The following is a 23,075-nucleotide window of genomic DNA, read 5'->3' on the forward strand; positions in this document are numbered from 1 at the left end:
ATTAACTAGTCTTAAGGTTAATTCTTAGCAGTAATTCAGTATTTTCCTTCTTGGCAATTGTAATGTTTTAGCACCAAATGATCTCCCACAGAGGTACTGGTAATGCTGGCTGCCAGCGTGAGGAGACGTTTCCAATACAGTGCTTCCCACACACGCCACCACTCACACCACACACAGGAGTCGCGGGCAGATGGTGTTACACTCTGACTCCCAGGGCAATGGAAACAAGACAGAGGCACGGGGTCACAGACTTTAATGTAGTGCATTCGTAGAAAAGGCCAGCCTTCGCTCCCAGGCGTGCTCTCGTCCTCAGACCTTAATGTCATGATTTAGAAGATGCAGACGTTATTGCCTAAATATTACTCTATACATTTCCATCAGTGTTCTGGAAAACACCTTAAATTGCTACTTAATTTACACCATAATTACTGGGCTACAGCTTTAGCTCATTGGCAATTTTGGAAGCAATATTTTTGAAAGCTATGGATGTCCCTGATATCCGTTTAAACCGGACTCCATTCAGAGACAGTCTTGGCAGCTTACAGACTTCCATCTCCCACTGCACCAGGTTCTCTGCGTGCCCGTCGCCATGGACACAGAAGAGCAGGAAGCGCTCCCTCTGCTCATAGTCGCAGTTATTGGCGTCCAGCACTTTGCGGATCTCCCGCATCATATCACTGGGATCCATAGAACTCGTGGTTTTCATGCTCCAGGTGAAGCGCAGTGAACGAGGTTTTGCCTCTTTGTTTTCATCCTTTTGTTCCGAAGATACATTGCGACTGAAATGCACAGGGGCAGGGTGATTTTTAATTGCACTGGAAAAATAACCTTTTACACCTTAGCTAGTTATCAACTCCTTCAGCACCAATGACAACTGACCATGCACCTGACATTTACCAAAAGGCATACACCTCTATCTCCAACCCTAAACATGCACATTCCCACAAAAATCTACCTGGCTGGAAAGGAGCCACCTGTACTGGAAATCCTTTCATTCAGCCAAAACGGGACAGAGTCAACACTCATACTCGGGGTGGGCGCAGACCCACAGCCTCCTGCTTTCACCCACAGCGCCTCGATTACTATAGTTATGCTTGCCACACGTACCACACCCAGCTTAGCAATACTGTCCCTCAGTCAGACGCTGAGGGCACAGGCATGCAGCCACTCTCTGTCACCGCCCAACCTTCCTGCTTCTCTACTTTGCTAAGCCTCCAGTTTCACAGCTGAAGACTCCCAGGTCATGCTCCTGTGGGATCAGGGGCTCGGAAGGCTGAGAAAGAAGGGTCACAGGAGTTCAGGAGCCTGAGGTGAGCCTGACCAACAGCGAGGCCTGTCTCAAACTAGGAAAAACCAGACACTACAAATACCACAACTCATGATCTAACTTTAATGAAACAGACAGAAAAATTAAATGCCGCAGCCCACTTGTCTATGAGAACTGGAATGACTGGTCTGCACAAGCTGAGGGCTCGAAGTGCAGTTAAATTCTATGTTAGACTCCACAGGAACAAAGGCAAGCACAAGCTGGGCAACACTTTTGGGATCAGGAAACCTTAGGTGAGGAGGGAGAAGCGGCCCAAACAATATGGGCAGTCTGCTGGGGTCACAGAAGGGAAGAACAGGGCAGGGCAGACAAGGAGGACTGGCCACGTACAACTTAATAAAATTCAATGGAATCAGAAACATGTCTTGTGTTGTTGGTTTTCTTTCTTTTTTTTTTTTTTTTGTGGCAACAGGGTCTCACATAGTTCAGACCTGCCTTGACCTCCTGTTCTACTTCCCAAGGGCTAGGACTATACATGTGTGCCACCGTGCCTGCTGAGTTTTTATTTTGAACAGAGATATTGCCACCAAAAGCAAACGTACTCAAGCCCAGACCCACCAGACTAGGCCAGAGGGACAAACCCACTGGCCCTTTCAGAACGCCTGTATGGCGAGGCTTGTGTTGGTCCACACCAGAAGGCAGAGTCCATCCCCACCTTCCTGCTGTGGATGGGACAATACATATGGAAAGGCAGACCCTGCTCTAAGCTGTGGCAGGCTTGGGAGGAGGCTTCCTGGAGCCCACTCCCCACTCCCTCTACCTTAAAGGAAGCCGATGCCATCCTCAGGGCCTCACAGGGACCGTTGGTCAAGGAGTAGCTGCCAGTGACATTTGGAACCACAGCATCACTGGGGCCTGCTCTAGAACAGTAGGAGGCCTACCACTACAGAGACGGGACCCTGAGTTTACCTACCACTACAGAGACGGGACCCTGAGTTACCTGTGATTCCATACCCACACGAGAGCCACTCAAAACCAAAATGCAAACATAAGCCAGACCTGGTGGGGCACACCTGTAATCCCAGCACTCTGGAAGGCAGAGAGGCAGGAGGATCTCTGTGAGTTTGAGGCCAAGCCTGGTCTACAAAGCGAGGACAGCCAAGGTTACACAGAGGAACCCTGTCTCAAAAAACAAAACAAACAAACAAAAGGCAAGCATACAACTTCTATAGTCATCATTTTAAAATAAATGCCAACTCGGACCTCCCAACCTTACTTGGGGCATCAAGACACAAATGTGAAGCTGGGCTAAGGGTCTTAAGAAGGCTCTCGCGGCACACCAGTGCCCTCTTGTGGCTGCTGTGGAACAAAGCAGTCTCCTAGGTCCAGCAAGCAGAGCCTCAAGAACATTCTAGAACCTCCATCCAGGATCAGGCCCACTCTACTTAAACAAATAACCAGAAAACAGCACTGGTCATCTCTGGCACAACAATGAGGTAGGTAATATTTGAAGTAAAAATTTCCCTCACCTTGAGCCCTCATATCTCCCGTTCCTCTCATATTCAGTTGGAAGTCTCAATGGACAGAACGTTGAAGCAAAGGAAAGTGGGAAAGAGAAAAGAAATCTTACACACTGGTACACGACCACCCAGACATCAACAAAACATCATACAGTGGATAAGCCCAGGCATTTCTCAGTTCCACTAATCCAGAGCCCTCCTCCTCTGCCTCAGGTGATGGATGATGTATTCTCCATGAGGACAACCCTGTGGAGAGAGGCTGCATGCTCACTAACGCTTTCTTCCTGCTGTGCACACTCATGTCTTTAGACTAGAGCTGTTCTGTTCTATGTTCTATAACCACTCCGCACACTACGGCTTCCATTTGAAAGAAATGAAGTTATCAGTAGATCTTTACATTCAAATGTAACATATCTGTTCAATAAAAAAACTAGCTGTTTGAGAAGATGAGCCGAAAAGTCATCATGGAATGGCATTTGCAACAAAAAGTACTTCCCTTCAGTTTTTAGCAAAGAGATAGTGTTTCATAAACAAAAAAATGCAGCCTTCTTAAGAACAAAAGCAGGCAGTAACTTTTTTTTGGGGGGGGGGGGGGGGGCAGGAGGACATAGGGTCTTCTTATGTAGCCCTGGCCATCCTAGAACTTAAAATATAGATGAGGCTGCCTTTGGAACTCAGAGGTCTGCCTGTCTGCCTTCCAGGTGACCAGGATTAAGGGTGTGTCACCAGGACTGGCTAGGCAGCAACTTTAATAGCAGAGGTTCTGCCTCACACATGCACATTCCAAGAACATCAATATTTTTGGTCTCTTACAGTCAACATCAAAAATATTAACGAAACTGGAAACCCTGATTACTATCATGCTCTAGTAAAACAATGCCACATGCCTTCTTTATTGAAAAGAATACGATTTGCTCCTCAACTCTCCAAAAATATTAGACCTTTCTTTCGTGAAGTTACTGATATCCCAGTCTCTACATAAGGCAAACCAAATGAGGCTAGGAGATTTTATGCCGACATCAGAGAATCAGCCACCTTGTCATGTTGCAGTCTTCGGCTGACTAACGTAGCTCCCACTTACCTTCTGCAGGCTTGCGGTCAGCCATTAACTGTGCACTGTTCACTGCACACCCATCTTTAAACAGAAGCATGCTAAGTGCTATTAGTACCAAGACACAATTATCTGGATGCCAAGTCATTCTACTAAGGAAAGAGAGTGCACAGGGCATGCACAGGCCTTTTGCTGAGTGGGTGCTGCAGTTCCTTTAAAATGCCCAACAGTTTCCTTTCAAGGAAATGAGGATTTAGTTCATAGCAGAAAGTTTAGTTTTAAAGAAAGAAAACAACAACAACAAAAAGTAGGACCAAAAGCCAAACCTGATGTTAATTGCAAGAGCCACTTGGGGAGGGTGGGGTGAGGGCTGAAAGTAAGTGTACATATATAATTCCTACCTTTTGATAAACCTGAATGACATGTTTCTAAAAGAAATTAAGCCAAAAAAAATTAACAAAAAAGATTTGTACAAATTAAACAGAAAATCTAATTAACTATAGAAAGAATAGAAAAATGAACCAAACAAACAAAAAAAACAAACATCAGGGCTCTTCTTCTAGCCAATAATCAATAAAGCAACATTTGTTGAAAAAGTAAAATTATTATAAACACTTATACTGAGTATGTGGTCTTTTAATTTGAAACATAAAAACATGTTTAGCCATAATAACCAAACTCATTACAAAAGCTCTTAAGATAAGCTGGGCGGTGGTGGTGCGTGCCTTTGATCCCAGCGGTCAGGAGGCAGAGGCAGGTAGATACATGAGCTCAGAGGCGGCCTGGCTTATGTGGTAAGTTCCAGGACAGCCAAGGCTACACAGAGAAATACTGTCTCAAAACCCAAAGAGCTTTTAAGATAAACTTGAGTCTTTCAAGTTATCATGGCTCGGGCGTGCTGTGTGTCAGAGGCTGGCCTTGCGCCTGCGCCTGCCTCCTTTCACCCGAGCGCTGGAGTACAGGCCTACTCTCCCATCTCAAAGAAACAGCTAGCACTTGCCGTGCACTTGTAATAAATAACACTTCTCAGGTTCCTACAGACTATCTCATGAGCAGAGCTCTTGCCTTTGTTACACAAACACAAGTCATTTGGCATAGGAGGATGATCACTGAGCTATGTGTGACGGTATGGTCCTACAATAAAGCTTGTGAACACAGAGGCAGGGGGTGCTGGAAACTTGAGCCAGCCAGGTCTACAATACCAAGTTCCAGAGCCAGGGCTACATAGCAAGATCCTGCATTAAAAGGGGGATAGGGTGGAGCTGGTAATGCTGCTTGGTAGAATTTGCCTAGCATGCATGAAAACTTTGGGATTGAGCTCCAGTACTGCACGAAATGGAGCATGGCTATTTGATAGAAGGATCAAAAGTTCAAGGTCACCCTTGGCAACATAGTGAGTTCAAAGCCAGTCTGGGTTACATGAAACCCTGTCTCAAACAACAAAAACAAAACAAAACCAAGGCAAGGTATGGAGGCATGGCTCAGAGACTGTTCTTCCAAAGGATCTGAGTTCAAAGCCCAGCAACCACATGTTGGCTCACAACCATCTAAAATGAGATCTGCTGCCCTCTTCTGGCCTGCAAGCACCTATGCAGGCAGAACACTGTATACATGATAGATAAATAAATAAGTCTAAAAAAACCCCACAACAACAACTTTGAGGAGACACATACGTGTGATGAACTGACCCTGGTAAGATCTTTCCCATAGGTAGCACCTCTGGGCAAGCATAGGTAGAGAAAAGCCTAGTGATGTAATGGACACCACAGACACACATATTCACCAAATGATGGCACTAACAGAAACTTCTGGATTTTTCTTTCCTTCAGGAAAGTGCAAACTCTTGCCGTTGTGGTGTGGCACTGTCACGTGCAAGCGTGTCGGGCCCTATGCGGAGCTATTCTGGAGTGCATGCAGCCTGTGGGCCGAGGGTGGACACCCTTGCTTAGACAGGATGAAGTGTCATACAGGGCTGCAGAGATGGCTCAGTGGTTAAGAGCACTGGCTGCTCTTCCAGAGGACCGAGGTCAGTTCCTGGCAACCTCATGGTGGTTCATAACCACCCTCTTCTGGCATGCAGGTGTACATATAAAGCACTCATACATAAAATAAACAAATCTTTAAAAAAGTGTTATACTGTAGTCTATGGACAACCGTTCTCTACAGCATACATATCACACAATGGTATACCGCAGGATAAACACTGTATAGGATATTAAGCATGCAAAAGACTTTTAATTAGACAGCATATAAATATGTAGATCTATTATTTCATGGGGGCTGGAGAGATGGCTCAGCAGTTAAGAACACTGGCTGTTCTTCCTAGAGGTCCTTACTTCAATTCCCAGCAACCACATGGTGGCTCACCACCATCTGTAATGGCATCTGATTTCCTCTTCTTGTGTGCATGAAACATCACTCACATACATAATAAACAAACAAACCAACAAATAAATAAAACATATAGATATATTATTTTAAAATAATTACCAGTCTCCACCTTCCTCTCCCAGTGCTGGAGATCAAACCCAGGCCCTTGTGCATGCCTAGACAACAAGGCCTTTTAAAAGTACTGATTTATATATTGTAGACATATGAGTATTTTTCCTGTATATAAGTGCATGTACCACAAGTGTGAGGGGCCAAGGAGGCCAGAAGGTGGTGATGGATTCTGTAGAAGTGCAGTAGTAGACAGCTGTCAGCAGACATGTGGCTGCTGGAACTGAGCACGTGTTTTCTGAAATAGCAGTACATGATCTTAACTGCTGAGCCAGCTGTCCAGCCCCTCACAAAGTTTCAGTTGCTGATTTTCTACCTGGTAAGCCAAAAGTTACTGTGAATAAAACTTATGTACTTTTCTTCCCTCAAACCTTTTTTTTTTCACGACAGGGTTTCTCTGTGTAGCCTTGGCTGTTCTGAACTCACTTTGTAGATCAGGCTGGCCTACAACTTAAGAGAGCCGTCTGCCTCTGCTTTCCAGAGTGCTGGGATTACAGGAGTGTGCCACGGAGCCTGGCTTCCTCAAATCTTTTTTAATACTCACATAAGGTGGAAGGAAGAGGACGGAAAACAGACTGAAGGCTTGCACTGTGCCTGGAATCATGTGGACCCTCTGAGGCCCTTGTCTGGGCTGGAGCTCTATAGTGCCTGCAGGGTCCCACAGACAGACTCATTCATTCAATTATTCGCTTGTTTTTGAGTGTGCGTGTTGGTATGCTCCTTTTGGAGCTCTAGTTACAAGTGTTTGTGAGTCATATCAAGTGGATATTAGGAATTAAACTCCTGTCCTCTACAAAATGAGTACGGTACTCTTAACTACTGAACCATCTCTAGGGTTGGCAAATTCTGCCAGCCTAGGATATATAGAAAAGCCCTGTCTCAAATAAAAGTAAAAACAAAAAACAAAAACTAAATAAACTGGGGGTAGAGTGCTTGGTGAGACTGCTCAATGGTTAAGAGCACCAGATACTCTTGCCAATGGTTTATGTAGGTTCGATTCCCAGCATCCACATGGCAGCTTACCGTAACTCAGGTTTCAGGGGATCCAAAGCCTTCTTCTGATGTCTGTGAGCACAGGCACCAAACACATAGTGCACAGACATACAAAGCAGGCAAAACATTCATACACATAATGTAAAATTTTTTGTTTATATGTTTTTGTTTTTCTAGACAATGTTCCTCTGTGTAGCCTTAGCTGTGTTGGAAAGTTCTGTAGAGCAGGCTATCCTTGATCTGCCTACTTCTACCTCCCAAGTGCTGGGATTAAAGACTGTACCACCATCACCTCAAGCAAAAATTTTAAATCTTAAAACAAAACAAAAAAAAAAAAAACAACTAGAGGTGCCTATAACAATCATTTGTAAATTTCTTTTGCTTTGTTTTTAAGACAAAGTTTCTCTGTGTAGCCCTGCTGTCCTGGAGTTCAAATCTGCAGACAAGGCTGACTCAAACTCACAGAGATCCACCTGCCTCTACTTCCCAAATACTGGGATTAAAGGAGTGTGCCACCCCCACCCAGCCTCACCTATACTGTCTTAAACAAGAAACCTTAATAAATTTCTGTTTAAACACTGTGTTATATGAAACAGGTGTAATCAGAAAATGAACAAAGCAGCCCTTCACTGCATCTTCTAGGGAACAGTACAGGAAGCAGTACATCAATGGGAGCCTGTGGAGGCAGGCACACTTGGCTCAGACACGCTTTAGTGGCTTTAGTGTAGGACATAAAATTGTTCTTGATCTTTTAAACCTCATCTTCATTATTCAGCAGAGTGGGGGAGTATCTATCCACACAGAGTTGGTTCTGGGGATGAAATACAAGGACAGCTGGGTGATAGTGGCTGGCTTTGAACTCACAGGGATCCCCTTGCTTCTGCCTCCCTTACGCTGGGATTCAAGGTGTGTAACACCACACCTGGCTTAAGTGCTGGAATTTTAAATCAATGATAGTCCTTCACTAGAGGGTTTTAATGATGCTCAAGTATCAGCTTAGGGGCTGGTGAGATGGCTAGGCGGGTAAGATGCTTGGTAAAAGGCCAAACATGAAAGAAGAGATCATTGCATGTTTAAAGATAATCAGTGAATATGTTTTTCTTGGTGACTGATAAACTGCAATGGGTGTGTCACATGTATAGATGTGTCTACAATACAAACAATAATTAAAGAATTACAACAATTCTTCCCAAGTGCTAGACAACTTTCAGTACTGTGAAACAATGCTGAGTTCTGTAATTCCAAAGTTGGATACACAAGAAATAGAAACACATGAGCAAAGGGAAGAATGACAAGGATCCAGGAAGCAGCTTCACACATTAGGAAAGACTTTTTTTCTCTTTGTGTTTGCTCCAACAGAACAATCTCATGACACTTACCTCCTTGTGAGTTTTGAAGTTAATTTACTAAAAAGATTAGTGGAACCTCGGCTTCTAGTCTGGGACAGTGGTGTGGCTTCGTGGGACAAGCTGGGCGAGGCAGGTGGGCCATTATATGTTGCAGTTCGCCGCTCCCGAGGTTGGCCGTGGAAAGTGCTACGGCTGGCTGTGCCCCTTGGGAAGCGGATGCGATCTGGGGTGGTCGCACTGCTAATACTGTGGGTAGAAGCAACTGGAGTTCTCTGATCAGGAATAGTGCTAGGAAAGCAGAAAAAAAGAGACACCTTTGTTCCCAAAATCATGATACATGAAAATTTATAAACACAATATACCTTTTACACATAGTGAAGTAAATCAGCCATTGTGAATCCAGATCCAAAGGATACTTTACAGGACTTAGCAGCAAAAGTAAGCTCAGTGGGAAAGGATATCAAAAGAACAAGAGACAAAACTCAAAGAATTTAGGGGTACAGTATATGTACATTTTAAGGACAAGATTAATGTAGGGTGGAGAATGGCTAACTCAAGTTTCCCCCCTCTACTTGCCTTTCAAGCTGCTTCTAATACAGAGAATTGTGCCAAAAAGAAAAGACTTACATGTAAAAAGGGACAGGCAACCAACAATTTCTGGAAGTGCACAGATGGTATAAATATAAAATCCCACATGCTGAAAGAGAGTTAGGGTGGGGACTGCTTATACCCCCTGTAGTATGCCAAGGCATGAAGACAGGCATATACACACAGAGACAACACAGACACAATGAAACAGGATGTGCTTAACTAAAACTATATGGAAGAAAAACATCTGTGAACAACTGTAACAAAATCTTGGACCATAAAATCCACAGCACAAAATTAAGCAGCATTGGGTACACATGAGCTTCACAAGGAATGTGCATTTTTCTTACATAGCCTTGAAGTTATCTCCTTCACTGTCTATTGGAGGTAACATCATCTTGGGGTGCCCAGAGGCTGACAAGGACATCGACTTCCGATGTCTCAACCGACAGGTAGATGTAGCACAGAGTGAGGCAGGGCTAGCTGCATAAGCGAACACTTCTGTCAGGCTAGGAGAGGGTTTGGGTTCAGGCAGAGGCAGAGATAACAGTGTGATGGAACAGTGACCAAAGAGCAGCCTGCTAAGGCACACACCGTCTCCCCAGACCCTTGTAGACCTCCAGAGATTAAGAATCTTTTTAATTTGTTTGAGGATTCTGAGGCAATTGCTGACCTATAATTGCTTTTGCAAACAGCAGCTTAAAAAGTTCATTATCTTAAAGAAAACAACACTTTACCTGTTTGAATACTTGCATATGTACCCTCAAAGCTCTGGCTAAAATAAACCTCCTGAGAGATGTCTCTATATAAACTTGGTGGTAAAATGACCCTGACACTAGGACATAGTACCGTTCATCCGTTCCCCTTTAAATGAATGACTGAAGTCGTGGGCATGCTAGGTATTCCACATTGGTGTATCTGATGTCATTTGAACAACACAGTTTAAACATTCCCACTCAAAAGACATTTACTCATTCATAAAGAGCAGTCAGCATCCTTACTGGGTCCAGAGGCCCTTCTTATTAAGATGGGAAAGCTCAGCATGTGGACTATTTTAGTCTTCATGTTACCTTTAAAACAGCTTCAGACAAACATACTCACGAAGAGGAGAACCCTACAAGCTGGTTCTCTCTTTTCACTTTAACGTGGGTTCTGAAGATCAAACTCCAGTCACTAGATTTGTGTGGCAACTGACAAATACCTTTACCCGCCAAGCCATCTGTCTCACTGGCTCTTCTCTGTTCAGGTCCAGAGACTAGTCAATCCATCTGATTACTCTGCCCAGCTACTGAAAATTTACTAAACTAGAAGCTAGGATCAACGCGTGCATTGAACACAGCAAGAAAAGACAAACGGGCTGTTCAGGCTTCTTCTCTGCAGAATATAAGTGGTCTTAGAGACTCAAGAGAAGGAATGGGCTTGGGGGTAGAGCAAGAAACAGCTATTCCTTCCCCAAGAAGTAGCTAGAGGAGAGGCTGGCCAGAGAGTCCAGGAAAGACTTGCAGGTACACAGTATGAAGACAACGTGTGCAGATACTCTTTCTTGAAGTACAAGACCCCTCTAAAGAAAAGCATAATTCAAGGGCTGGAGACATGGCTCAGAGGCTAAGAACACTGGCTGTTCTTCCAAACGTCCTGAGTTCAATTCCCAGCAACAACATGGTGGCTGATAAACATCTAAAATGGTGTCCTCTTCTGGCAAGTAGGCATACACGCAGGCAGAATGCTGTATAAATAATAAATAAATAACCTAAAAAAGTATAATTAATATTTTAATTATGTACAATATGGTTACTTTTTATTATATTTTTAAATTATGTATACATGGGTGCCTGTGCATTCATGTGTGTATGTGGATCTGTGTGTGTGTGTTTATTTGAGTGACTATGCTTGGAAACTCTAGAAGAGGGAACTAGATCCCCTGGAGCAGTTAAATTTGATCCTCTACAAGAGCCATGAGTGCTCTTAACTGCTGAACCATCTCTCTAGCCTACCACCCCTCCACTCACTTTTTTGTTTTGTTTTTGAAACAGAGTCTCACTGTTCTGGAACTTGCTTTGCTATGTTCATTAGATTGGCCTTGAACTCAGAGTTACACCTGCTGTGGCCTCTCAAATGCTAGGTTTATTGGTGTGTGTACCACCACACCCAGCAACAGATGGGTTTTTAATGTCTATATTATTGATTTAGTGTTAGTTAAATTTCAAACTGGTAAAATAAAATTCTCAAAAATATTCTATTTATGACACATAAGCCTCTACACCAATCAGAGCAGGCAACACATTCTAAAAGTTCATCAAGTTGGTTGTTAGGAAAAAAAAAAAATTCAGAGAGTATCAAACATTGGTTACAAACACAACAATCTATAAACGTAGGATAACAGAAGTTATGTTACATTTCAGTAGTTCTGGGCCCAAGTGGTGGTGGTGGGGCGGCATTTTTTTTGTTTTAAGATGAGTCTTTAAGATCCTCCTGCCTCTGCCACCCAAGTTCTGTGATTACAGGTACATACTACCATGCCTAGTTTCATTTCAAAAATCTAATAAAAAATGTTCTTTTTTTTTGGTTTTAATTCCTGAGACTGGGTTTCTCTGTGTAGTTCTGGCTAGAACTGGAACTCGCTCTGTAGACCAGGATGGCCTTTCCAGTTCTGGGATCTGAGGCAAGCACCACCACTACTATTCAGCAGAAATAGTGTTTTCCTTAATATTCAAGCAGAATGAGATCAGCATTTACAAAGTGTCCTGTGCTGGTCAGTTTTATGCCAGCATGACTCAAGATAGAATCATTTTTAGAAGAGGAACTCAAAATTTTGAAAATATCTTCATAAGACGGGCCGGTAGGCAAGTCTGTTATGCATTTCCTTGGTTAATGACTGATGTGGGAGGGCCCAGCTCACTGTGGGTGGTGCTACTCCTGGCCAAGCAGGTGGTCATGGGCATAAGAAAGGAACCCTAGCAAACTAGTAAGCAGCGCTCTCCCATGGCCTCTGCTTCAGTTCCTGCCTCTAGGTCCCTGCCCTGACTTCCCTTAGTGATAGCTGGTAACCTGTGAGGTCAGATGAATTCTTTCTCTCCCAGCTGCTTTTGGTCAAGGAGTTTTATCACAGAAACTCTAAGACATAATAATAGCACTGCACGTGGCAAGAGGCTAAATCTCATTATCTGGTGGGCCTTTAGAATACTTCAAGTTCAGAGTCAAAGAATAAAGGAACTTGGAACTTGTTAAGACAGGCATCATGCATACTTTTATCAGAGAAGATCATTCCTGTGTTGGAATTCTTTATAACCTCATATGGGAGACAGTCCAAATTATTTTAAGACATAGTGGAATGGACCGGTTTCACAAGTCAATGGACCAAGACATCCTGCAGTTCACACATTTTATTTTATTTATTTTTAGTTTTTTTGAGACAGGGTTTTTCTGTGTAATAGCCCTGTCCTGGAACTCACTATGCTGGGATTAAAGGCATGCCTTGGGAGGCAGAGGCAGGTGGATCTGAGTTTGATGCCAGCCTGGTCCACAGAAGAAAGTCCTGGACAGACAGACAGATGAACAGAATGACACTGACACACACACACACACACACACACACACACACACACACACACACACAGTGTAGCAGAGTTTTAGCAGAGCCACTGATATGGCATGAATTCCGAAGTGATGGCACCTAGGCTTTGAACTATCCTTTTGTAACTAGTCAGTGGTTGTTATCTGAGGTTTATGAAGTTTTCTTCCTGCAGTATTCAGTCTTCTATAACTTAGACATACATACCTGGCAAACCAGGAAGCCTGGCAGACAACTTCAGATAATGCCTAGATCAGATAAGAGGTTTGGTATGCAGAAACTGACTTGTTAAAAGTGCCTCCTGCTGCTAAGAAGCCTAAATTCATCCTATAGTGTCGGGGGTTCAGACACTCCAGGACTTGGGATAGAATAGGCTCACAAGATACTCAAGACTCCAGGATTCGGCAGGATATGAGAATTCCCCATCTCAGGAGCAGTGATTGTACAACTGGTACAGAGGCAAATAAAAAAGCTCCAGAGACGAAGAATTGTAAAAGAAAAAAAAAAAAAGATTTTCCCAGTAGAAGAAGGGAATATGTTTAATCAAGGTCTACAAACAGAAGGGCTCCAGAAACAAAAGAGAAAAGAGAAAAATGCCTCTTCCCAGTAGAAATAGAGAAATGAAAAGGCTCTTCCCTGGAGAGGGGAAAAAAAAAAAATAATGGCACCTGGAACACAGAGCTCTCTGGCTGTGAGCTGCAGGTAAGCTCTTTCTGTTAAGGGCCTGCCAGCAGAGACATCGCCTGAATTCCAAAGAATGAGAGGCGGGGCTCTGTTGCAGCATGAGCTAGCACAGAATTTAGGATTTTCTTGTTTGTTTCCTTGATTTTTGTTTAAATGTCCCCCCCCCCCAACAACAAGAACAACTAAGTATCAACAGTCCATTCACAGGGGAAAAAAAATTTCAAAACAAGCCAAACTTCTAATACAAAAACAATTACAACCAGGACATAAAGCACCAAGCCAATGTTTAAATTTCCAGAGCTATTAGTCATTCATTATCTATAGAGAGAGGATGTTCTCTCTCTCTTGATCGTCTAAGTAATGCTGAAATGGATGCTGAACTTTCATATAAATAAACTGACAGAGCAATTCAGTTCCTAGTTCTGACTGCATCATTAGGCGTGTTCTTACATGTTTATCACTACCAAGGATTTGGCTCTGCTATTCAAGCTGCTTTCTGGAAACTCTTGGTTAAATTCTATAAAAATGTAACGGGGGCTGGAAAGATGGCTCAGATGTTAAGAACATTGGCTGCTCTGCCAGAGGTCCTGAGTTCAATTCCCAACCACATGGTGACTCATAACCATCTATAGTGAGAACTGGTGCCCTCTTCTGGTGTGCAGGCACAAGTGCAAGCAGAATGCTGTACAAATAATAAATAATATTTGAAAAAACAAAAACAAAACACCTGAAACAAAACAGGTTATTAGCTTATTAAGTAATGTGGCTCCTTAGGCGGTAGCTCATAGAAATAATCTCTTACTGACAAAATGGCTAGGTGCTATCACTCCAGAATTCATGCTAGAATACAACTGGGTCTGCAAAACTCTTCTATGGAGAAAAAGAAAAAGCAAATGTAGATACAACAGTTTAGGCCAATCTGGAAAAGAGGAGAGATCAACCCTAAAATGCTCTCAAACAAACAAACCAACCAACCAACAAACAAAAAACTCCTGAAGTTCCATCTTGCAGGGTATGGTATTGAGACTTCCGCTAAAGATAAAGATAACATCTTCACAAAGGAGAGCATTTGCCTGGCACTGGTGGTGGAGCTTCTAGTCCCCAGGAAGGAAAAGGCTGGCAGTGGTGTGCTACAGATCCAGAACAACCAGCTCCAGGTTCTCCCAGCATTCCTCAGTCCCTATCTGCTGCTGGGCATGGCTGGCAAACCCTAGCCTCTATCCTAACCTTTCCTGGACAGGGGCTTCCCCTCCTCCTCACCATGTAATCCGGACATTTTGGTGCTCTTCCCTCTCTGTCTCTGTCTTCTGTCTCCCCGAGCCCTCCTCCTTGCATGACAGCCAAGAGCTGCTTCCAATGAACCTACATTTATATACTTTGACTTGCCTTGCATGAGAAGCAGCCCAATGTCTTCATTCCTGCCTCGCCACCCCTCCCTGGCTCCTCATTTTTTTTTTTAATTCAACATAAATGGAGGGATGCCATGTTGTTGCACAGGCAATTCAACTGGCCTGCCCTCAGGGGCCTTTAGGGTCCTGATGAAGTCCTATGTCACCATCTGTGTTTTATGTCATCATCTAGGCCTGGTCCTCCAGATATAACTCGTCTGCCATTCCCACCCACACTCTCTTTGCCTTGTTTTCTCTCCCAGGGGTCCCTTACCATCCCCCTCGCTTTTCCCAAACTCTTCTTCCTTTCCCCAAATAAATCTCTTCATATTTGGATCTGTTGAGTGTGTGGCATTTTTCAATTAGCATCATAACTGCAGATCTCTAAGGTCAAAGCCAGCCTGGTCTAGAATGAGTTCCAGGATGGCCAGGGCTACACAGAGAAACCCTTTCTTGAACCCCCCAAAACAAACACACAATAACAAAACCCCCAAACAAAGAAACAAAAAAAGGGAAAGCATCTGTCTGTAGCTGTCCTCCTCTTTATGCTCCTGTCTGTCGGTTTCTCTATCACACTCTACCTTTTACTGCCTTGAGACAAGGTCTCTTACTGAACCAGAAGCTCACCATTTTGGCTCGGCTGACTGGCTTTGTGGGCTGAGATCTACCCGTCTACATCCCATAGTGCTGAAGTTAGAGGCACGCACAGCCATGCTTGCCTTTTTTACATAGGTGCTGAAAATTCAAGCTCTTGTCTCTCATGCTTACAGAGCAACTGCTCATATTTACTAAGTCATCCCCTAGGCTGACTGCAGTATCTTCAATGAGTGCTGCTGAGAGGAGCAAACAGGCCCTGGTAGGATACAGAGGAATCAACCCCAAGAAAGAGGATATCTTCAGTAGAATACAGAAAGAAAATGATTGCAAAGATGCAGACCGTCATAAAAACAGATGGATGCTCTAGACCCAAACTCCTGTAAAAGGTCTGCCTGAGGGCTTGTGCTCAATACGGTTTCTCCTTTTTATGTGGCTCAGGACCCAGCACAGAGAATGGTATCCACCACACTTTAAAGTCCTAAAGGGACTGTCAGTTCAACAACCAAGAAACTCTTCAAAAACAAAACAAGCACCATGAAACAACAGCTTTTGAGTCCTGCAGAATTTCCTGTGGAAATTCTAGGCCTTTACAGATCTCTTCTATTAAGTCACTTGTAATCTAAAATACATTTGAAGAGTTGAGAATGCAAAATGACAAAAGAAAATCTACCAAAAATAAACAACTATCAAGAAATAAGGAGTGGATACTGGGTGTGGTGGTGCACACCTTTAATGCCAGCAGAGGCAGAGGCAGGTGGCTCTCTGTGAGTTTCAGGACAGCCAAGGCTACACGAAGAAACTGTCTCAAAAAATAAAAACAAACAAAAAGAAAAGAGAAAGGCTGGCAAAATGGCCAAGGGCACTTGCTGTCAAACCTGATGACATGAGTTCCATCCCCTAGACCTAGGTGGGGGAAGGAGAAAGGCCAATTTCTGAAAGCTGTTCTCTGACCTTTAGTCACATGGCACATATGCAGCACACATACACTGAACTCGGAAGACTCGCCAAGGGTCTGTTTACGTCAGGCCTAATGGCATGACTGTGGAAAACTGTTTTACTGTGTTAACTGATGTGGGAAAGCCAGCCACTGTGGTTGTGACCCCTGGGTAGAGACGTGGGCTGAGTGCATGCTGCCTCATGCATCTCTTCGCTCCTGCCTGCGGATGGGAGCAGCTGTTGCAAATTCTGCCCTGACTGCCCAGAAAGGACGGCTTGTAGCATGACTTTGTGAAGTTAAAAAACCCTTTCTCCCTTAAAGTACTTTATCTCAGTACTCTAAGGGCAAAGAGATTGATCTAAATTCAAGGACCACTATCTACACAATGAGTTCCAGGTTGTAGACCCTTCAAAGAAGAACGATGAAAAAAACAAAACAAAAACATAAACACAAAACTACCTTCTACATAGAAAAATAAAAAATCTCCAGAAAGAACCAGGAATTAAAAAAAAAAAAAAAAAGGAAAGACACCAGAAAATATTTTTTACAAAGATAAACATAATCTTCCATGATAAGCTTAGCTGACCAACTGTGCCAGTAGCCTATAGAAGGCTTTAATAATGGGGCATAATGGGTAACGTGACAGGATCTAGAATCACTTAGGAGACAAGCCTCTAGGCACACCTGTGAAGGACTATCTAGATTTGGTTAGCTGAGTTGGGAAGAACCATTTTAACTACAGGAGACTCCACTTCCAAGGCTGGGATCCTGGACTGCATGAAAAGAAAAAAGAAAAAAGAAGCAAGCTGAGCACAAGCATTCATCTTTCTCTGTGTCCTGACTTTGGTGTAAGGTGAGCTTCGAGTTCCTGCAGCCATGACTTCCCAACATGATGGACTATGCCCTGGAGCTATAAGCCCAAATATGCTTACAGTTCTTTCCAAGTTTCTGTTGAGGTATTTTGTCCTATCAATAAGAAAACTACCTAATATGGATCTTTCTCAAGCAGTCAGAGAGGTCAACAGTCACATATATTATCTAACTAATGGGATCAAACAGATAGAAACCTCCAACTCAACAAAACAAATCAATGTCACAAGTGTGGGAGCACACATTTGTAATCCCAGTGCTTGAGAGTAGAGGCAGGAGGATTAGAAGTTTCAAACCTTAAGTAAAAGAAAAATGATCACCCCAACCCAACACTTAGCACCTTTTCTGCTGTTGATGACTGAACCTCAGGGTTTCACACATAACAAACATATATGCCTGTTCCAAAAACCCTGTAACACACACTTGAGTGTGTGTGCATAAACGATGCTAAATATGGCCAGATAGTAGTCAAGGTGCATCCCAGAGGTCAACAAAAGTTAATGTGAACTCATTTCTTGGAGTTCTCTGAGATACTTTCTGACTTTCATCTCCTCACTTAGAAATTAGTTTACCCTATACTTAATGGACACCTGATCTCATTAGTGTCTGAAGCCTTGCAGAAGATGGCCTCTGTGCTCCTAGAGCCTCAAGCACATTTCTTCGATGTGCAGACTATGCTCCTGGCTATCTGCACCTGGTGGCAGACTGCGGGCCTGTTACTGCACTCTCACCTCCAGACTTAGGGCTCTTATCCCCACGTGTGGCTCCTAGCCTCAGGCTCCTACATTCTCCCCTTTCATTCTCTTTTAACTTCTTATTATTGTCATTGCAGACCTGGAAATGGAACCATGTACACTATAAATGCACTACACCCAAGCCGCAACCCAGACCTTGTTCAAAAGATGAACACACAAAATTTCCTCCATTCCCCTATTCACCATTGTCAAGAAACCATAGCACACTATCAGTTTTTCTAAAACCTCCCTCATTCAACCCTAACTCTTCCTTGTCAGAATTTGTGAATTCTGGGGTGAATGCTCTGGACAAGAGAATAATCTAGAATCCTAATATCTTGCTAGAAATTAGCATTTAAAGTTTACTTACCTTTAAAGAATAGTTGATAGCCATTTGAATTTTGATTATAAAAGTGAGATGTAAACAACAAGTGAGACGTAAACATTTTCTTCCACTCCTTTTATGAGAAAATATCTTTTTGCCAATAGGTGAAATTTCCTACCTGTTTTCTTTGCCATTTTGAATCACTGAGTGTCTATCCGTTGCAGATCTCTCGCTGCAAACATAAGTGTTTCGCCGTGTCATTCCGCCAGATGCTGCATTACTCTGTAAGAAAAGGCCATTTTTTTTATCTTGAACTAGTTGGTAAGTGTAACTCAGCAAGAAAAAAACTAAACCAAACCAAAAAAACAAACCCGAAACCTTACACAGTTTATGCAACCAAAAGAATTAGAAGGGGGATGTTGTCAATGTGTTTGCGGTTAATGTCTTTCTGGATGACTCTCTGTAACTGAGTGTGCCTGAACTCAGAGCTCGCAGACTAAGGCCAGACTATTTAGCCAGCTTGTCCAGTGACATCTTATCTCTGCCTTTAGAGCACTGAGATTACAGACAAGTGGCCACAACCATCTGGTTTTTTTATGGGGGAACGGGGGTTCTGAACTCTGGTACTCACACTTGGGTACCAGAGCATTTTATCCATTAACTCATTTCCCCAGAGCAACATCTTCATAAATAAACAAACAAGTAAGTATAAATAGTGTATGTATCTGTTTGTACATGAACACAGCATGTGTACGGTTGAGGAAGCCAGAAGAGGGCACTGGTCCTCTGAAGTTACTGGTACCTGTGAGCTGCCTGGGAACTAAATTCTGGTCCTCTGCAACAACAGAAAACACTCTTAACCACAGAGTCATCACTTCAGTCCCTTTTGAAAAACAGTCTCTAAATAAATCTAGTAATCCTATCATTTGGTAGGCTGAGGCAGGAGGATCCTGAGCTTGAGGCCAGACAGTCTGGGTTACACAGCAAGCAAGTCCTTGTCTTAAAAGACAAAAGGATAGCTCAGCAGATAAAAGTATGCACTGAAGAGCTGAGTTCAATTTCCAGCATCCACATGGCAGCTCACAATCCACCTGGAGATCCAGTCCCAGCAATCTGATGCTCTTTAGGCCTCTACAGGCACCATGAATGACTGTTGCACACAGGGTTAGGTGCATATGTAAGCAAAACACTCATACAAGAATATTGTAAAAGGAAATAAATAGAGAATACACACAAGGACAGGAAATTCTTCCAAAATGTCTGATTAGTGTATAGCATTCGGAATATACAAAGAACCCTCACAACATAATCCCAGAATGAAAACTTAAAATAGGGCAAACTGAAGGCCAACAAGATGGCTTAGTTGGTATTATGTTTGATTCCTAGAACACACATACTAATAAACAAGAAGCAAATCTACACAACTACGATGGGCATGTGTACATTCTAATACAACTTAAATGTAACAGAAGTTTTTAAAAACTGGCAATTTGAAAAGATAATTCTCCAAAACAAGTTATACAAATCACCAAAAAAAGCACATGAGAAGATGCTCAATACTGCTGATCATTAAGTAAATCTAAACTTCTTTTTTAAAATGGTTTTAATACATTTATTTCTCTGATATTGTAGGAACACAATTTTTAAATTTTTTATTTATTATTTATTACAATTTATTCACTTTGTATCCTGGCTGTGGCCCCCTCCCTCTTCTCCTCCTATGTCCCTCGAGGTATTACTTCTAACCTACTAAAAATGACTACAATAAATGGAAATATGAAGAATTTTCAGAGCAAAGCACTTGCTAAGAAGGACCTGAGTTCAGATGTGAACATGTCACGGAAAATTCAGGCATGGCAGTGTGCATGTGTAACCTCAATAATGGGCATGGAGGCAAGTAGATCCCCGGGACTAGCAGGCTAACCAATTACGATCAATCAGCAAATTTGGTTTAGTGAGAGAGCCTGTCTCAAAAAAATAAGATGGAGCTAGAGGTTAAGAACGCTGGCTGTTCTTCCAAAGGTCATGAGTTCAATTCCCAGCAACCATATGGCGGCTCATAACCATCTATAGTGAGATCTGGTGCTTTCTTCTGGTGTGCAGGCACATATATAGGCAGAATGTCACATAAATATATAAAGAAATCTTAAAAAAAATAACATGGCGCACAACTGAAGAAGGCAACTATATAATAACCTCTAGCCTCTACAAGCAGACTTGTGTGAGCCCACAAACACCCACACACATGCCATACACTACAGACACAGAAGTGCTGTCGAGGAAGAAGGGTGACAGAAACCCTTATTGCTAAAACAAAAGTTTGGCAGTCCTCAAAGTTAAAACTATAATTACAATACAACCCAGCAATTTTATCCCTAGCCATGTTCCCAAAAGAAACAAAAACCTAAAAACTAACCATAGTGTCACAACTATGATTCCAGCTCTCGAGGCTGAGGCATGAGTCTGTTTTGAGTTCAAGGCTATCCTGGACTACATGCTTTGGTTTAATCTCTAGAACTCACATGATAGAGAAAAACAAACAACTTCACAAAGTTGTCCTCTGACCACTAACAGGCATACTACTATGATGTAGGCATAAAGTTATTGTGTAATTCAAATGCTGATTTCCGTAGCCCACCCCTATCTGTTTGCAATCCCTGTCCGGAGAATCTCCTGTTTCATTGTTGTATAAACACTGCTCCCCAGTTGTCCTCTGATATGCTAAAAAAGCAGTTTACAGACAGTCACTTAGGAGGAGAACAGGGCTGGACTTGAAGGGGAGTTAGAGGAAGAAGTAGGGGATTCAGCTACTGGCAGAGTTCCAGCAGAGAACAGAGAGCAACTGAAATGGAAAGCCACAAAGTGTAACTATCTCTGGGATTTAAACTGTGAAGAAGCCAGATTAGCATAGAGGGTTAAGAATAATTACTGCTCAGTTGTTGTGCTGTGAAGCTTCATAAAAAGTAAATAATAGAATTTCAATTATTTTGTTGATAGTTGGGTTAACTGGAGAGATGGCTCAGAGGTTAAGAGCACTGGCTGCTCTTCCAGAGGTCCTGGGTTTAATTCCCAGCAACCACATGGTGGCTCATAATCATACATAATGAAATCTGGTGCCCTCTTCTGGCCTGCAGACATACATGCGGCAGAATACTGTATACATTATAAATAAATATAATAGAGAAAGAGAAACTGAGAAACACAATTTTATAAAAATAACATTAACACTTTAAGATGTCCCTTATCCACAAATAATAAAATGTAATTAAGCAAACAACAAAATGAGTGAGTATAATGGCTTAGTGAGTAAAGCTGTTTGCTCAAGAAGTCTGGGGTCCTAAGTTCAAGCCCCTAAACTCACTGTATGGGTTGTTTTGTAGGTCTAACACAGGGTAGAGTATCTGGCAGGGTAGAACTTTCAGCTGAGGAACTGCCTATATCAGATAGTCCTGCAGGCAAGTCTCGAGTGACATTTTCTCGACTGATTGATACAAGAGGGCCTGGCTCACAGTGGGCGCACCAACATGAGCCAAGTGGTCCTGTGTTGGATAAGAAAGTGAAATGAGCACAGCAGTCAGCGACCTTTGCTTTAGTTCCTGCCCTAACTTCCCTCTGTGATAAGCTGGAAGTTATAAGATGAAATAAACCCCATCCTTCGCCCAAGCCACTTTTTATCAGTGCTTTATCACAGCAATAGAAACCCTAACTAAGACACTCACATAGAGATGAAAGGAAAGAATCAACTCCACAAAGTCAGTTGTACTCTGACTTCCACATGTGTGCTTGTGGCACAGGGGTCTCTCCCCCGCAAAGAATAAAATTCAAAAATATATTCAGAGGATAAAGTGAGGCCAGATGCTCAGAATCCACGTTCAAAAGAAAACCAGAAGTCTGGTGTAGTAGGATGTACTTGTACCGCCAGTGCTGTGTGGCAGAGACAGGTATATTGAAGCACTGGGCAGCCTATCTGACCTAATCAGTGAACCTCAGGTTCAGAGACCCTTCTCAAAAACTAACACGGTTAAAATCTAATGGCAGAAGCTGTAAACCCAAAGCACAGCCAGAACACAGTGAAAATAAAGGTAGAAAGCAACTGACAGAATAATTTCCATTGACAACCTTTGTTCTTCATACTTGCCTACACAGACATGTCCATATGCACGCACACACTGTAACACATGCACACAGAAAACTCTAGTCCATACAGACATTTTATACAAATGTTTACAATGTTATCCTTTATGTATAAAAAACAGAAATAATCTAAATGTCCATCAACAGATGATCAAAATAAATTGTGGCCTGTATTCACAATGGAATAACACTCAAGCTTTAAAAAGGAATGAAATGTTACACACTACAACTTGAATGAACCCTCAAAACATTACAATGAATTCAAAAGCCCAACACAAAGGTGTGAGCGCACAGTGTGCTCCACTCATGTGGAGTCACCAAAGGAGGCAGCAAACAGCCTGGTAGATGCCGAAAGGAGAAAATGATGAGTCATCAAAGTTACAGGGTCAGTGGCTCAGTTGGTTAAGAGCACTGGCTACTCTTCCAAAGGACCCAGGTTCAAATTCCAGCATCCACATGGCAGTACTGTCTGTAACTCTAGTTCTAAGAAATCTGACACCCTCACACAGGCATAAATGGAAGCAAAACACAAATATAAAAAAATAAAATAAAATAGCAAAGTTTTAGG

The 23,075-nt window shown here is 42.7% G+C and overlaps 1 protein-coding gene across 4 annotated transcripts in view; it reads right to left on the bottom strand.

Moving 5' to 3' along the window:
* Positions 1–236: 236 nt before the first annotated feature.
* Mark3 (microtubule affinity regulating kinase 3) overlaps positions 237–23,075 on the bottom strand; it is a 96,786-nt gene continuing 73,947 nt past the window's right edge. For 2 of the 4 annotated variants that reach the window (XM_055592768.1, XM_055592765.1), the window contains 5 exons: positions 18,552–18,655; positions 8,710–8,967; positions 4,240–4,266; positions 2,797–2,841; positions 237–779 (listed from right to left, as the gene is read on the bottom strand). In XM_055592768.1, the coding sequence (XP_055448743.1) occupies positions 434–779; positions 2,797–2,841; positions 4,240–4,266; positions 8,710–8,967; positions 18,552–18,655 (780 nt within the window). In that variant the 3' untranslated portion in view covers positions 237–433. The remainder of the gene's footprint in view (positions 780–2,796; positions 2,842–4,239; positions 4,267–8,709; positions 8,968–18,551; positions 18,656–23,075) is intronic. The other 2 variants (XM_055592766.1, XM_055592767.1) reach the window with 2 other exon arrangements.

Source organism: Psammomys obesus, unplaced genomic scaffold (genome assembly GCF_907164565.1).
Source record: "Psammomys obesus unplaced genomic scaffold, mPsaObe1.curated_primary_1811, whole genome shotgun sequence".
Lineage (NCBI taxonomy): Eukaryota > Metazoa > Chordata > Mammalia > Rodentia > Muridae > Psammomys > Psammomys obesus.